Raw genomic sequence first — 16024 nt, 5'->3', positions numbered from 1 at the left:
AAACTTTACAGGACTGTGGGAAACTTGCCCCCACCCATAAGTGGTTGTCCGGCTAACTTAAATCATACTTGATCATGGATTTTGGCAGATGAGCAAATTCCTGACTAGAGAGGTGCAACCTGTACTAAGGCCAGACTGAAACACCTTATCTCGTTTTGGAATCAAAGCGCCTCCTCTTCCTGTGCAACGAAACAATTTAATGGTATGAGTAAGGGGACCAACAACCACTGTGGGCCCTGGGGCCAGGTGGGTAGGGAGCTTGCGCTGGGATCCAGGGGATCCTTCTCTGCCCCTGGACCCACCAACTTCCAGGAAACCCCTTTCTGTTCCCCTACCTCCATGAGACCGCCCCCCCCCATACCTGATCCTGAGCAGAACCACCACCAGGTGCTTGGTGCATCCAAGTCAGTTTCCCATTGTGGATGTAGGGGTTAGGGATGAACTGGGTACAGACTGGAGGGGATGGGGTTGGTGTAAAGATGGCACTGTGTCGATATTAGGGGCACAGTGAAGGAGTTAGGGAAGAAGGGAAACGGGCTGGGGCAAAGGGGGTGCAGGACAGGGGGGCTGGGGCTGGGGAGCCTATACCAGCAGGGAAATGGGGGAAGGCACCAAAAACAAGGTCACTCAGCTGCCACTTTTTCTATGGCTGGCCCTAAAAGCAATGCTTAAAAAATTAGCTGTGCAAGCAGTTGTGGAGGGGGAGGGGTATATTAAGGGCTAGAGGACTGCCAGGAGTGAGAGGGCATTGGAGCTGCATGCAGTGGAGGGGGCTAAAGGGGTGGGGGGTAGGGGAGGTAGAAGGGTTTGGTCTCTGCTGAGGGACAGGGTGAGGGACATATGGGTGTGTGTGTGGCAAGGGGTCGGGGTACCTGTCAGCCCCGCATTCCCATCCTGTATGTGTGGGTAAGTGTAAGGTAATGCACATTGGAAAAAATAACCCAAATTACACGTACAACATGATGGGGTCAAATTTAGCTATGACAGATCAGGAAAGGGATCTTGGAGTTATAGTGGATAGTTCTCTGAAGACATCCACGCAGTGTGCAGCGGCAGTTAGTAAAGCAAATAGGATGTTAGGAATTATTAAAAAAGGGATAGATAATAAGACAAAAGATATCATACTTCCCCTATATAAAACTATGGTACGCCCACATCTTGAGCACTGCGTGCAGATGTGGTCTCCTCACCTCAAAAAAGATATATTGGCATTAGAAAAGGTTCAGAAAAGGGCGACTAAGATGATTAGGGGTTTGGAACGGGTCCCATATGGGGAGAGGCTAGAGAGACTGGGACTTTTCAGTCTGGAAAAGAGGCGACTGAGGGGCGATATGATAGAGGTATATAAAATCATGAATGGTGTGGAGAAAGTGAATATAGAAAAATTATTTACCTTTTCCCATAATACAAGAACTAGGGGACACCAAATGAAATTGATGGGTAGTAGGTTCAAAACTAATAAAAGGAAATTTTTCTTCACACAGCGCACAGTCAACCTGTGGAACTCCTTGCCGGAGGAGGCTGTGAAGGCCAGGACTCTATTAGGGTTTAAAAAAGAGCTCGATAAATTTTTGCAGGTTAGGTCCATAAATGGCTATTAGCCAGGGGTAAAGTATGGTGCCCCCAGCCTCCAGTACAAGGGCAGGAGATGGATGGCAGGAGATAAATCGCTTTATCATTGTCTTCTGTTCTCCTTCTCTGGGGCACCTGGCATTGGCCACTGTCGGCAGACGGGATACTGGGCTGGATGGACCTTTGGTCTGACCCAGTATGGCCATTCTTATGTTATGTTCTTATGTGCCAAAGACGGGGGAATCGGAGGGGGGGGTCTTCTCCCACCAGGGGCGGTTTGCCCAGGTGGGATCACCGTGAGGTGACTGCATCCCACTGCTCTCCCAGCTGCCTGCACTGCAGAGGAAGGCGCAGAGCTGCCCGGGCAGTTAGGGGTGTGAAGGGGACCCAGGCTGACCCCCACGCACCTCACCACCCGATGCTTCAGGGATCCTCCCAGGAAGCACCCGTGACCGTGGGGCTGGTGGGTGAGCCCAAGCGCCAGAGGGACCCGGGGCCGGGGCCGGTGGGTGGCAGCCCCCTTGGCCCAGCCGGCTTCTGCTCCAATCAAACCCGCCCCCACCCCTTGCGAGAAGCGCCAGGCCCGGGAGGGTGCGGGGCTGCGGGACCCGCCGCGTCCCCTTAACTCGGCCCTTCCCCACGCCTGGCCCCGCCCCGCGCAGTCCCGGAGCGGCACAGGCCCCACCCGCCGGGCGGGGGCGGAGCCTCGGAGCCCCGCCCCTGGAGGACCCGGCCGCGCCAGCGAGAGGGAGCGGCGCGCCGGGCGGCCTCTCTAGCCGCGCCGCCGGGCTCTCTATGGTGCGGGCTGGCCCGGAAGCGGCGGGCGCGGGAGGCTCCGGCTCCGGCCGGGCATGGCGGGCACGGCGCTGAAGCGGCTCATGGCCGAGTACAAGCGTGAGTGAGCGGCCGGGCCGGGCCGGGGAGCAGCGGGGTGCGGCGCTTGCCTAGGCCCGGGGCCGCGGCCTGTCCCCGCTGCGCTGCGCGGGGGGCGGGTTAACGCCGGTAACTCCCGGGCCGGGCGGAGCGGGGGGCGACGTGGCCGCAGCGGCAGGTCGCGGGGAGAAACTCTCCCGCCCGCGTCCGCTGCTCCGGCGTCTGCCCGAGCCCCCATTCCCCGCCCCCCGGCGGCTGGGCGGTGGGGGGGGGGGATCCCGGCCCTGCTGCTCCCGCGGCCCTGCGGCCGTCCGCCCCGGTGCGCGGTGGGGCAGGCAGGGGCGGCAGGTCGTTGTGGGTGCGCGTCCCCCCCGTCAGCAGCCCCCGGGCAACGCTCCCTGCGACTCTGGTCTGTACAGAGAGCTGCGAAATGGAACTTTCTTCCCAGACGAGAAAGTCGCCGTTGGAGACGTGATCCCCGGGGGATCCGGTTTAACTCTTGCTCCCTGGGGTCACGAAGCCATATACGGGCAGCTCGGACCGCAGTAAGGAGGAGTTCGGCTACAGGCCGCACAAGTGCAGAAGGGGGGTAGAATGGGCCTTTGGCCTTTTAAAGGCCAGATTCAGGAGCCTCCTGGTTTGGGTAGCCCGCAGTGAAGGCAGTGTTCGCCTCGTGGCTGCAGCACGCTGTGTGACTTGTAATTTATGCGAGAGCAAGGGGGGAAATTGCATGCGAGGCTGGAGGGCCACTACTTATGAACAATCGGACACCAGGGCAATAAGGAGAGCACAGTGAGGGGCACTTCTAATCAGGGAGACTTTGAAAAACATCTTCATGAATAACCAGACAGCCACATGACAGTCATGTCTGTTGCTGTTGAGGAGGTGCCCCCTGAATGATGTGTGCTTGCCTGTAAATCCCGCTTGCCCTGCTCCCCCGACTCAGTGCAACGCAAAGTATAAAGACACTGATTTTACAAGCTTCATGGTTTTTATTGAGGGGACACTGAAGGCATTCATGGCACAGACTTTTGGGGTGGGTAAGCAAGTCATCACAAGTGGGAGAATGTTGGCCTTCTGCTCTCAGAAGAGTCCCTGGGAGTGGAATGCAAGGCTCCCCTTGACTTGCCACCCCACATTCAGGCATGAGGATGCAGGGAGGTTAGGGGGCGTGGTGAGGAGGGTGTGTGGTTCGGCAGGGGCTGCGGTAGGGTTCTGTACTTTTGTGCCAGGCACCGCAGGAGCTCCGTTTGCTGCCTGATCAGCTGCACCATCTCCTCCTGCTTCTCTGGTTCATACTGTCTGAAGACTCTCCTTTCATCCTGATCACTTCTCCTCCAGAGTGGTTCTCCACACACTTAATTCTGCCTTTGTGGGCCGCTTCCATGTGCTGTAGGAACATGGCCTTCCAACGTGTGTTTTCTTCTGCAGACCTGCGCGTTGCGTCGGGTCAGCGTTACCTACCTGTATTCCTGCTAGAACATTCACAGGAAAGTCCATTAGGTGGGGATAGTCTCCTTCTGTGGCCCATTGGGTTTGTGGGTGGGCCACCACTTGAATTCTCCATTCGTATTGTGCTGACTAGGGTCAATGTGAATCGCCCTGTGGGTGTTACCACCAGAGCAAACATTTGACATACAGGTACACAGTCAATATTCGTAACTTCAGATACAAAAGTGATACATGCGCACAAATAGGATAATCATTCAGCAAATCATGGCTTTCCATAGATCTATTACGTGACACATTTGCACAAGATTTGCTGTGATTGTGTAACAGTGACCGACGTGATTATACAGCATCGCAGGATTATACCAGTATATCTCAGTCATGACCTGCAACATATGCTATTCCCATTCGGAGTCCCTCTTGAGAAGAGGCTTCTAAAACTGTAAGGGAATGTAGGCTGGTGAACAGTTAACATACTCTGCCCTGATTGATTTAGTGTCCAATGATTTCACCCAGGGACGCTTGAGCAGAAAAAATTGTCTCATTGTGCACCCCTGCTTCTCTCATTTTCCAAGTGGTGTAGGGTATCATGAACACTCTGTGGTAATACAACTGTAAGCATGCTGTGTTTTCTCTGTAAGGGCAGGTCTACCCTAGACCTGAAAATTGATCCTAGATCTGGAATTCCAGCTACAACAATTGCATATCTGGAATCGACTTACCTAGGATCAGCTTATCTGGCCGTCTGCCCTGAGGGAGCTTGTCGGTACCTCCCTTACTCCTTGTGCGATTCAGGAGTACAGAGGTCATCTGTTGACCCTGATATTTCAGTTTTTCCTCATCCCTACTAGGTGCATGAAATCAAACCCTGGGTGATCGACCCTGTTGGGGTTGTTGTCCTGTCAGGCATGTACTTGTCAGTTCTTGTAGACCATTATTTGATCTGTCTTCCAACCTTTGAACAAACATACAGTGACTGCTTATGCAGGCAATCACTTTCCCAGCTAGCCGCCTCTTTGTTAAGCTTTTGTTCCTTTGTTTTTGTTTTGTTCACATGCTGTTCATGTCCTCGGGTGATGAAATGTATGCCTTTGGGTACAGTCTGGGCTTTAATCTGATTTTTGTAAAGCAGCAACATGCTTTCCAACATCTCTGTGCTCATAAAAGAAGTTAAATCATTGCTTTTTTCAGGTTAGTCATTGTGCGGTTATAATCTAGCTGGTGCTTTATTTCCATCTGTACTTGAGGTTGAATGAACATCACAATCCTTTGTTTTCAGTTTTCTAAATATTCAGTGACTTTCATATGCTGGGCTGAAGTTTTCCAGAAATGGTTTCTGCCTCCATGTGGCTATTTTTTAAACAGTTAAAAACTGGTTATTTCTGAATGAGCAAGTTTAAAAACAACAAAATTTCCCTGTTTCTATATGTTATAAATAGATTCTTGAAACAATATTTTAAAGAGCTCCACTGGCAAAACGGCTGAGGGAGAACGTTCAAAGCTCTGTCTGGGAATGCTTCTTTCTGACTTGTAGTGAAAATGTAGGATTTTTGGTAGGAGGCTTGTGTGCAAATAGGATTTTTTAAATTCATATTTTATGCAAGCCATATGTATGTGCACTGGGAAGATGCACATCTCGTAAAGACCAGCACCTCATTAGCTGTGTATGTCGAATGAAGCAGACCGCCTGTTCCATTCACATTGCTTTAAGCAGTTACATTTTTTACCACTGTGTATAGATCTTTAAGTGCTTTAGAAAGCTTTTAGCCTCTATCTGCTTGGTTCATACAAGCATGTGTTTCTAGCTCTGGACGTGCTGCCAGTGTCAGTCAAATACTTGCAGCTTGTCGCGTGGCTAGGCATTATGACACTACACACCGTATTTTTATGGAAATATGTTTTTGAATGTGGAAATACATAACTCATATGCTAGATGCAAAACATGGCGTTTAAGCGCTTGTTATTCCTTGAAAGTGCATATTCTATTTGTGTGCATGTCTCATTCTTGTATGTGAAGTTAGAAATACAACGTGCAAACCTGCTTATTAATCTAGGTCTTCTCTTTAAAGCCATTAGTGGTACTTAAGGACAATAAGCTGTAAATAGTTCTGTTTTTCCTGTAACCCCACACTGGTTGGTCTGACAAAGACAGACGTATGACCATACCGGCTGGTATTGGACTTCCTCTTGAATTTTGTACCTTTCTGTTGGAGGGGGTGGGAAGGACAACACAGTGGAATAAAGCATTTCCACCCTGGGGAAATTCTCTTCAAGGGATGGGGAGAAAACAATGATGGTCTTCAGACGACTTTTGAAACTGCCTCCCCACCCTAAGAAGATACACAAAGAGAGCCTTGCGGGGTGGCGGGGAGAACTCTCATGAGAGGGGTGTAAGAGAATTGTTAGGTCCAGGGGAGAGGAAGAGATAGTTGTAGCTTTTATGATGAACTGCACCGGAAATGAGGAGGAGGGTGAGAAATATGGTTTGTTAGCCTCTTAGTGTGTCAGGTACAGTTGGTTAATTTTAACGTGGTAACTTATTGTGCTCCGTTGGCCTTTGCTTGGAGCTGCTTAAATTCCAGTGTTTATACTTAATGAAATCACTTTTGTTTATTAACCAACTCAGCATAAATAGTTGTTACTTGGACGGGACGACAGCTGTGCTCTCCCTCCTTCCTTGTTAAAGGAAGCAAACTTTATGAGCGTGCTCTATGTAAATCTTTTATATGGAGTAAGATGAGTCTACTTGGGAGTTTGGTTTTATATGAGGCTGTGCTTCTGCAGGCTGACAAGTCCTTGTGAATGAGCCCCCGCGGAGCTGAGCTGTTATCAGAGTCTGTGACTCTGCAAGAGGGCTGTTACCTCAGCTCTGTGCCTTTTCTCGGGGGACCAGAGCTTCGGGACCAGCAGGATCGGGTAGTGGGGTGCCCGAGACAGGCAGGCTCAGTGGTATGATCAGCACCTCCTGTGACAGTCAGAAGGGGATCAGTGGTTTGACCTGTCGCAGGCAGTAAAGTCAGAAATAGCAAAGCTAAGGCTGCATGTGTAGACTCAAGGGCAATTTTGGCATCTCAGGTTTTACTGCTGCACTTAATCCTGTGGTAACGGCATTTTTCACATGGTGCTTAGTTCAGAAACGCCTCACAATCTGCCAAAGCCCAAATGTATTGCCTTTCAGGCATATCTGTCTTCTGAGACGTCCTGGAGAGGGAGGGAAGGTGGTTGAAGGGTGTGGGTGGTCGTAGGAGGATGGGTGGTGTTTCTTGCTTCGTTATTTTTTTGGCAATTTGCGTTGGAATTGACACTCCCTGAAAACCCCACTTCCCTCCCTATGGTCATATCATCCCCCACTGCCACTGCAGTGTTGTCAGTTTAATTCTTTTCCAACGGCCAATACCTTCCCCCGGCTAATTTGAACACTCCCTCTAATTTCAGTTCCTGGGGTAAACGCTGCTTTGATTTATATTGAAAATTGAAGGGTTATTTTCCCCTTAGTGCATAAACATTAAATATTAAAACAAGCTTCTGGCACGGCATAGATGCTTTCAAGAGGTATTAACTACAGAGAAGAATATAAATAAAAGAGTAGTGAAGTTTATCCCTCCCTGAGCTTGAGCATTGGCAGGGCTCCAGATGCTGTAGGAGGGCATTGGAGGAATTGCTGAGCACAGGGCCTGGCTTTTCACTGTGAACACCCCAGCCCTGGAACACTCATAGGGATGCTGGACCACAGATGTTGTCAGATAACAGAAGTCCAGACTACGGTGGACGAACCTGTGGTGGGACATTGGCAGCGCCTCAGTGAAGACGCTGCTGAATTAATTCACCATAACTACAGTGTGTAGCAACGGGAGAATCTTTCCTGGTGACGTAATGCTGGCTGCACCCAGGGTTACATTGGTATAACTGCATCGCTCGGGCTGGATTTTTCCCACCCCAGAGCAAATACGGACGTCAGCTTCTGCCCTAAACTTCCTAGCTTTTGTGTCGTGTTAAATCTGAACTAGGCTGAACATGATTGTTGAGAAGCTTTTTCTGCTTGAAGCCCGTGTTTGTAAGAGTTAGTAGATTGGAATCCTCTTGCTCAGGCTGGGTCACACCCCTGGTTCTCAAAGTATGGTCCACAGACCACTCGTGGTCCGCCATCATCTTGCAGGGGGGCCGGGAGCTCGGGAGTGTCCAGTCCTGCACACCTCTTCCCCATTTAAGTTACGGCTGCGTAGTTATGTGTTTGTGCCAGTAAACTACTATGAATCATTTAATATTTAAAGTATTTGGAGATAAGGGAATACGTTTTGTCATCATGGGTGGTTGGAGGGTGGTCCACGGAAAGAGTCGTGTTGAGTGGGGTGGGTCACGGGTTAAAAGGTTTGAGAAACTACAAAGTAAGGTTGGTTTAGCTATGTTACGCCTGCTTTGTGCCCTGTAATTTAAGATGACCTAAGCCTTGCAAAGAGACCGCTAAGAATTCTGTTCATCTAGCTACCGGCTCTTGGAAAGGTGGATTTGCTACAGCAGTAGAGGAACCCTCCAGTGGCATTGCTGTTAGTGTTTCTAGGGTAGCCCTACCCCCAGCTTTGCCAGTAACGTGCTCTCTGAGCTTGGGCATCTCTTCACCCTCCTGTGTCTAAATTTCTAATCTGTAAAATGGAGATTCTTTTCTATAATTAGAGCCATATACAGTAAAACTCCTTTAATCCAGCCTCTGCTGATTAGGAGATTCGGATGATCTGGCATTTGGCAAAATAGTCCCATTTATGGAGATAATCTGGCAACATTTAATGGTCCAGCATACAGCAGTCCTCCGAGATACGTGAATTTTGAGGTACGTGAGGGTTGTGTAAGTCGGAGGCCTTGGGTGGGGGACTGGGGCCGTGAGAGGGGGACAAGGAGGTTAAGTGTGGGGTGGGTCAGGACTGCAGGGGTCTGGGGGTGGAGTTGAGCCAGGGCGTGAAGGGGTTGGAGCCAGGGTGTGTGGGGGTAGTGAACCGTGGCTGTGGGGGTGGTTTGATTTAGAGTGTGGGAATTATTGTGACATCTAATAGTCTGGAAAATTTGGTAATCTGGTACCTGTCTGGTCCCGGACGTACCAGATTAAAGGAATTTTACTATAGTTGCCAAATAGTCGTGTTTAATTACACATTATATAAGCAAGTATTTCCTCCTAACAGTTGAGGTGTTTACTCCAGGGAATGTATTGCCACTAGATATAAATGAGGGCAAAAGCCTTCCAGGATTAAAAAAGAAGATTAGATGCTTACATAGCGGAGAACACCTAAAATGACGTAAGACAGACAAACAATTAGAAGGGATACACGCCTTTATGCTTCTGGATGCAAGACATCCTCATTTCAGTCTGCACCCTCTTGCGCTGTGGGCTGAAAATTGGAAGGATTGCACCTGGAGCCTAAAGAGAGAAATCCAGCCTTGTGGTTGGACAGGTTGTGATTAGCTGCTGCTCTTCTCGTGAAATTAAAAGAAGGTAACGACGTAGGCAAGGCCCCTGCAGCTTGTTAATATCGTTAGTATTGGAAGCGCTGCTTTGGAAATGCCCTTCCTTTCCGAACGATCGGACCTGGTGACCTTCCTGCGCTGATTGTTGACTCTCAGAAGGTGGTCAGAAACGTAGGAAATTGCGTCCTAAAGCCATTTAAGCTTATCACCCAAGTAGCGAGGATGGATTCACTTGCTGCAAGTGGGAACTAATAAATAAGATGAGTGGCTTCAGGACAGAGAATGTTTCTGCCGTCTCTCGTGGGAGGCGATCATAGTGAACAGTATTTACTGTATCACAGCTGAGTACGTTCATCCTAGCGATGTTAATGGTTAACCAGTAGGGACTGGAGCAGCCCCCCAACCTGCCTCCCACTGCAGGCAGGGATGGCTCCAGTCCTGCAGAGCCACTGCAGATAGGGATGTTCCAGCCTGGCTGGAGCAGCCCGGGGCCTCGTTGTACTGGAGTCTTGGGAGGCTGCAGTGAACCATTTAAATCAGTGGTGTCTGATAGGAGTTGGAAGACGGCCACACTTGTGGTTGTCATCCTTCCACATTTGCCACAGCCACCCTCCCCCAGAGCCAAGCACTCCCAGCCCCCTCCCCCAATGCCAGGGACCCTGGCCAGCAACTCACCAGTGCTGGTGGGACCACTGCCGGAGCCACTGGGGCCGCTGCCGCCATGTGCTTCTCCCAGCGAGTGATGGGGCGCGTGTGCGGAGCAGGTGGATGGCATTCTCGGTGTGCAGCTCTGGAAGAGCCACACGTGGCTTCAGAGTCAGGATTTGCCACACCCACATATGGTGAACGTATTGGACACCGCGAGTTTAAATAGTATGTTCCCTCCCTGCTTCATCCGCAGGTCTCTGTGCTTTGCAATGGAAAGCATCAGTCATTGCTCCCATTTTTCAGATGGGCAAAATGACAGAAGTAGGGAGTGACTTGACGAAAGTCTCACAATTGTGCTACAGCAATGCTGCAGACGACAAGAGGGGAATGGCAGAGTGGATAATGGAATGGGGTTTCCTGAAGCTCTTCAGGTCAGAGCCCTCTCATTTGCCTGCACTAAGGGAAGAAGATGCATTTGCCAAGTACTCTGTGTTAAATAGTTTGCACGCCTTCAGATTAATTATTAAAATATGTAGCAAAGTTTGCGGGTGTATTGGTCAGCAGATCATTGAAGAGCATAATTAGGCGTGATTAAAATGCAGGTTCTTGGTATGTTTGTACAGTTGCTTTAGTTAGCTCAAGGTTTATTTGGACCATAACTATTTTACACCTAATGATGAACTAAATCTTTTATAAAACTTTGGCCATCCACAGCCTGCATTAGTGGTCCTTACGTGCCCTAGAAGTGCTCCGTGGAGACTTGTAGATGAATAGATCTTACTTCAAGCTTCAAAATGAACTAGAAAAGCTTAACCCCCTACCACAAACACAGCTTGTGAGTGCTCAGGTGACTCCAGAGGTGAGTAGTGAGTTCTGGAGTCTTCTCCTCTAGGTGAACAGTTAAGATCTGGCTACAAGGGGTAGTGATTGACGATGTGCCGACCTACTCCGGGTCCCGTGGGTGCACGTGGGGTGTGATACAGCGGGGGGAGTCGGGTGGCCCAGGACCAACCACCCCACCTTTATAGCAGCCTGATATAGTGTAGCAGCAATATGTGATTCAGTGTATCCACTTTAAAACCTAGGTTTCCACAGTATTATGAGTACCAGAAACAATAACACTCCGATTGTGAACACCACAATGCCCTGTGGCTGTTCTAAGTCCCAATAATTCTCTATACAGACCCAGCTAGACCAGCTAGTGGTATTTACCAATAGTGATTTATTCATTTATTTGTAACTACAATTACTTAACACTTGTTATATATATATATATATATAGATAGTTATTTATTTGGCATAAGCTAAATACTAGGTTACATATAACTATATATAATTACATGTGACTTACCAATAACATCCAATGCTCCCACATCTCACCAATAACTACGTTACAGCGGCCCTTCAAGTCAGAGATACGGCTTGGTTGGGACCTTTCGTGGTGGTGACGTCCGGGTGATCAGGCCGGGGTCTGCTGTCTGGACTGGAAGTTGCTAGCCTCCGCCTTGTGTCCAGGAGCCCACACCCTTATTCCTGCTAAATCACCTTTTATACTGTTTCTTACTTGGGGGTTCGATACCTGGCCAATTAAAGCGTTTGTTACCTAATTTGGGCTTTCTATCCTCCTGGCCTGTCAGAACATGTTACAAGATTTCCTCTGTCCTTGGTCTTTTTCTGAACCTCCCCTGGGACCCTCTGATGTTGTACAACCAAGATGTTCTCTTTGGGGGGGCTTCCAGCTACTAGCCCCAGCTGTTCTCTTTGGGGGCTTACTATCTGCTTGTCAGGATGTTCTCTTTGGGGACTCTCCAACTACTTGTCAACTTTCTGATTTCTTTCTCCTGGCCTGACTTCAGACCTTCCCGCTGCTGTATGATAGCATTCCAAGATGGAGTGTATGGTCATTCTGCCTTGCGAGTGAGGCCCGGCCACCAGGTGCTCGTGCTCCCACATGCCCCTTTGGCCGTGGCCGAGCGAGCAGGACCTATACCTCCACATCACTACTGCTATCAGCAGCTAACAACGGCTCAGTATCTGCGTGGAGGGCGAGAGAGTTGACCTGAGTCCCTATTGAGGTTATCCTGCGTATAAGTTGACACCCCAAAGAAACGACAAGTAATAATGCTATGAGTATTATGCAAATAGACCAAAATAATTGTTTTAACCCTCCCAATCCAAATATGGATGGGATACCACCAAACCATTTGTCCCACCAAGATGCCGCCTCTCTGGCCTGTTGACCGATTTGTTCTATATCCTGGATTATATCACTTACATTTTGCTTGACTGACTTAATTTCAAAACAACATTGTCCATTAAATTGTGGATACATGTTACCTAGCCATTCACAAAACCCATTTTCTTTAGCAAGTAAATAATCTAATGCCAAGCGATTTTGCATAACATAGGTACGAATTTCTTCCATTTTATCATTTGTTAACCCTAATACTTCTGCAGTTCTATTCCCTAAATGTTCTATACTTACGCCTAAAGCTAATATTTGCTCCTGCATAACTAGGTTACCTAATGGATTAAAGCTAACAATAGCTTGGGCTGTTTTTGATACCCAAGTTTTAAAAGCAACCCAACCATCCGATGTCCAACCTCGCTTTTTCCGGCCTATAAATCGTGATTCGGAATTCTTTCTGGTATAAATGGTGCCACCAGAAATTGCTAGTTTTCCTATAGTACAGCGACCGATAGGGTACTTCGGCAACGTTGAATGAGCCTGACTCCCACAAATCCAAAACCAGGCTGGGGGTAAACTGTTTTGTTTTATCCACTTATGTGCCAATAAGTGGTCGGGAACTTTGGCCTGTGGCCGTGTATTATTAAACCTGTGCCACCATGGGCATCCGCCCAGCACACCCTGATTTTGCATATTTTTGGCCTTACTTTTGGGTGAGTGACCCAAACACGTCATGGGGTTTATAATGGTAGCATTAAAGTGCTTAGTGGAGTATTTGGTAATATTACACCCCCGTTCAACCATATCCAATTGCCGAAAAACCCCGTTGGCTGCAAAAAATGCTGGATGCGACTTATCATTATTACACACATCTGCAAGCGATAACCAATGGGTATTATTCTTGTTAACAAAATTATCGGTTACATTTATATTTGAATGATTATATAACTCAAACAGCGAAAGCGTCAAATTACAGTTTTGTTGAAACCCAACAAAAATTGGCTTGTAATCTTCTCACTGTTCTCCAATACATCGATATATTGTCTCATGTAAACGCGGAAAGTTCCAACAAAAAGTTCCTTCTGGGGCAGGGGTATCCGTTATAGCCAACGTTATAAGTGTACTTGCTCTGGAATTTCTTTCTTGATAATCGGGGAAATATCTGAGGTTAGTAGAACTGAAATTAGAACTGTTCATAAACACAGGGTCCAATCGAAATGGAGCCTCATTAGCAGAGGGTACTTTGTTAGTACAAACTACACATTCAGTGGCATTGGCTAAAACTGCAAATGCAGCTGCCCATAATTCAACAGTATTGGTGGAGTTTCGTGCTGCCGATTTCCATATGGGATTGCCGCTCCCAGCATGAATTAGGCTGACCTGTAATAAAACACATTAGGCTCAGAAAATTATCCTGGCCATATGGTTAGATTATATGTTACAAATTATCTTCTGCTAAGCCAATTGTGATGCACCAGCACTTCCCCTTTGTGCTGTAAGCGAGTTACCCAATAGGTATTAGGGTATTGGGCCTGTCGTATTATCTTTCCCTCCTCTGGGATTGATCCCTTCAATTGGGGTATATGAACCCATACTGACTCTTCTGCCGCAAACTTTCCTTGCCACGGCATTGGGATTTTGGGCTGCAAATCTGGCCACCTTGATGTTTGCTGGTTTAAATTAATAAGTACCTTTGGCAAAATTAAATCCCATCCCTTATAACCTTTTCCTTTGTTTTCTGTTTTAATTCCTAATTTCAGTACCCCTATTTTTCGTTCTACTACACCATTGCTTTGGGGATGGTATTGTAAATGAACATGATGTTTGATGTTATAAAATGTAAGCCACTGTTCTAGTTGGCATGCAGTGAATGGTGGTCCCCCATCCGTTTGAATTTCTGTGGGTATTCCCCAATGTGCCACTGCCTTTTCAAGGCCTCTTATTACCTCCTTGGCTGTTGTCCTTTGCAAGGGCAAGACCCATGTTTGTCTGCTTCCCAGATTGACTATTACCAGCCTCTTGGGGTATTGACGGGCCCCTTCTAATGGTCCCATTAGATCAACCTGCCAAACTGTTCCCGGTTTGAATTGTTCAGCTGCAAAAGCACCTTTGTCATGGGCGATCGTCCCCATGGATTTTTCTGATTGACACACAAAACACTGCCGTCCTGCATGTTCCCAAATATTCAGCGGTATCTCCGTTTTCCCCACTATCTCCCGCTGGTATCGGTGATAGTTCTTTCTAGCCTCATAATGTCCCCATTCATTATGTAACCAGTTTGCTAACCATTGCACTTCCTCCTCTGGAACCTTATTAGCCCCTACTGCAATGGGCTGTTGTGCCTGTTCGTCCACAAATTTATGAGCCCAGTAGGTATCTGGCCTATGGGGCTGTATATGCACTATATATGCTCGGTGATACCTTTCCCTAACACTTTGTAACATTTTTTTCCACCTGTCTCGATTTAAATCTGCAGTTCCCTTACCCGTAGCTATAAGGATGATATAGTGTGCATCAACTCCCATAATTAACCCCTCCTTTGGTGAATGCTTCTCCAATGCATGTTCTACACCCATAAAGAATGCCTCAGCTTCTGCATGCTGAGCTCCGTGCTTGAAAGGCAATGCTTTAACCTCTACGGCTTCACACTTTACACAGTACATTGCCGCTCTATCCTGTCCTCCCTTTGTGCTCCCATCTGTAACTATCCACGGTTGCCCTACTGCTTCGCAAAACACAGGGCGGGTAGTTATATCCTCCATTTCATTAATCTGATCCTTAAGCTCCCAATTTCCCCAAAAATATTGGGCCTGTGTTGTTAGTTGTGCCCAGGTGCGCAGGGTCCCGCAAAAATCCGGGGCAGGGCAGTCCGGTGTAATCCATGTTAATGCAGTTATTAAAGGAGCTTCTATAATTCCTACGTGCCCCTTTGACCAGAATTGCAAGTGTGCAAGTCCCAACAACAGCTTCCCTAACGGCCCATAGTTTCGTTCTGATCCATTTATGCTCCATTGCTCCAAATGTATTATCTTGCCCCTTTGAGTTATCCTGGTTAAAAAATGGTCTGCGGTCCATGCCAGCCATATAGTTATAGGAATCTCCTGTTTCACCCTGGATAGAGTTAACGGCTGGTTACTAACTTCAATAAGTTTAGTCAACGCCTCTGAATCCTCTGTGGTCCAATAAAATGGGTGTTTCTTAGTGACTTTTTTCTGCAATAGCCTAATTGCCCAATTAATTTCTAGGGGGAGAAACTGTCGAATATAGTTTAATTCTCCTAAGATTTGTTGTACTTGTTGTTTATTCTCAGGATGCTTATTTTCCCACTCCTTTAATCGTCTGTCTTTTCCTTCCCTTGGCCTAATGCCATCAGAGTCTATTTGCAGGCCCAGGAAAGAGAACTCTGTTTGCACGACCTTGGACGACTTATCTTCACTGACCTGCCATCCATTCAGTTTTAACTGTTGATATACCTTATTTAGAAGCCTTTGTGTGGTTTCCCTCTCCTCTCCGGCAACTAAAATGTCATCTACATAATTTAACACAACCGTTCCCGGTTCCTCCTTTATCTTACTTAAAGTCTCCGTCAACTTTAAACTGCACACTGCTGGGGAGTTAACATAGCCTTGAGGGCAAACTTTCCATTTATATAATTTCCCTAACACTGAAAAGTTTAAGATGCCCTGATCATCCCTTAGGGGGACTTGAAAAAACATGTCTTTAAGATCAATACTCGCCCCATATCTCAGTTTCTTAGACTGTAACATCTTCCAGAGTTCCGGTAAGGTATATGGTGTTGTAAATTGTACCCTTTCTACTCGTGTATTAGCCTGTCTGTAA

At 47.8% G+C, this 16024-nt stretch overlaps 1 protein-coding gene across 2 annotated transcripts in view; it reads left to right on the top strand.

Moving 5' to 3' along the window:
• Window positions 1-2361: 2361 nt before the first annotated feature.
• Window positions 2362-16024, top strand: part of UBE2G2 (ubiquitin conjugating enzyme E2 G2) — a 33771-nt gene continuing 20108 nt past the window's right edge. Inside the window, exon 1 of one of the 2 annotated variants that reach the window (XM_075004478.1) lies at window positions 2362-2466. In XM_075004478.1, coding sequence (XP_074860579.1) covers window positions 2424-2466 — 43 coding nt within the window. In that variant the 5' untranslated portion in view covers window positions 2362-2423. The remainder of the gene's footprint in view (window positions 2467-16024) is intronic. The other variant, XM_075004479.1, reaches the window with a different exon arrangement.

The sequence above is a fragment of the Carettochelys insculpta genome, chromosome 10, assembly GCF_033958435.1.
Source record: "Carettochelys insculpta isolate YL-2023 chromosome 10, ASM3395843v1, whole genome shotgun sequence".
Lineage (NCBI taxonomy): Eukaryota > Metazoa > Chordata > Testudines > Carettochelyidae > Carettochelys > Carettochelys insculpta.
The sequence above is the reverse complement of the archived record's forward strand: the minus strand, read 5'-3'. Positions and strand labels throughout refer to the sequence as shown.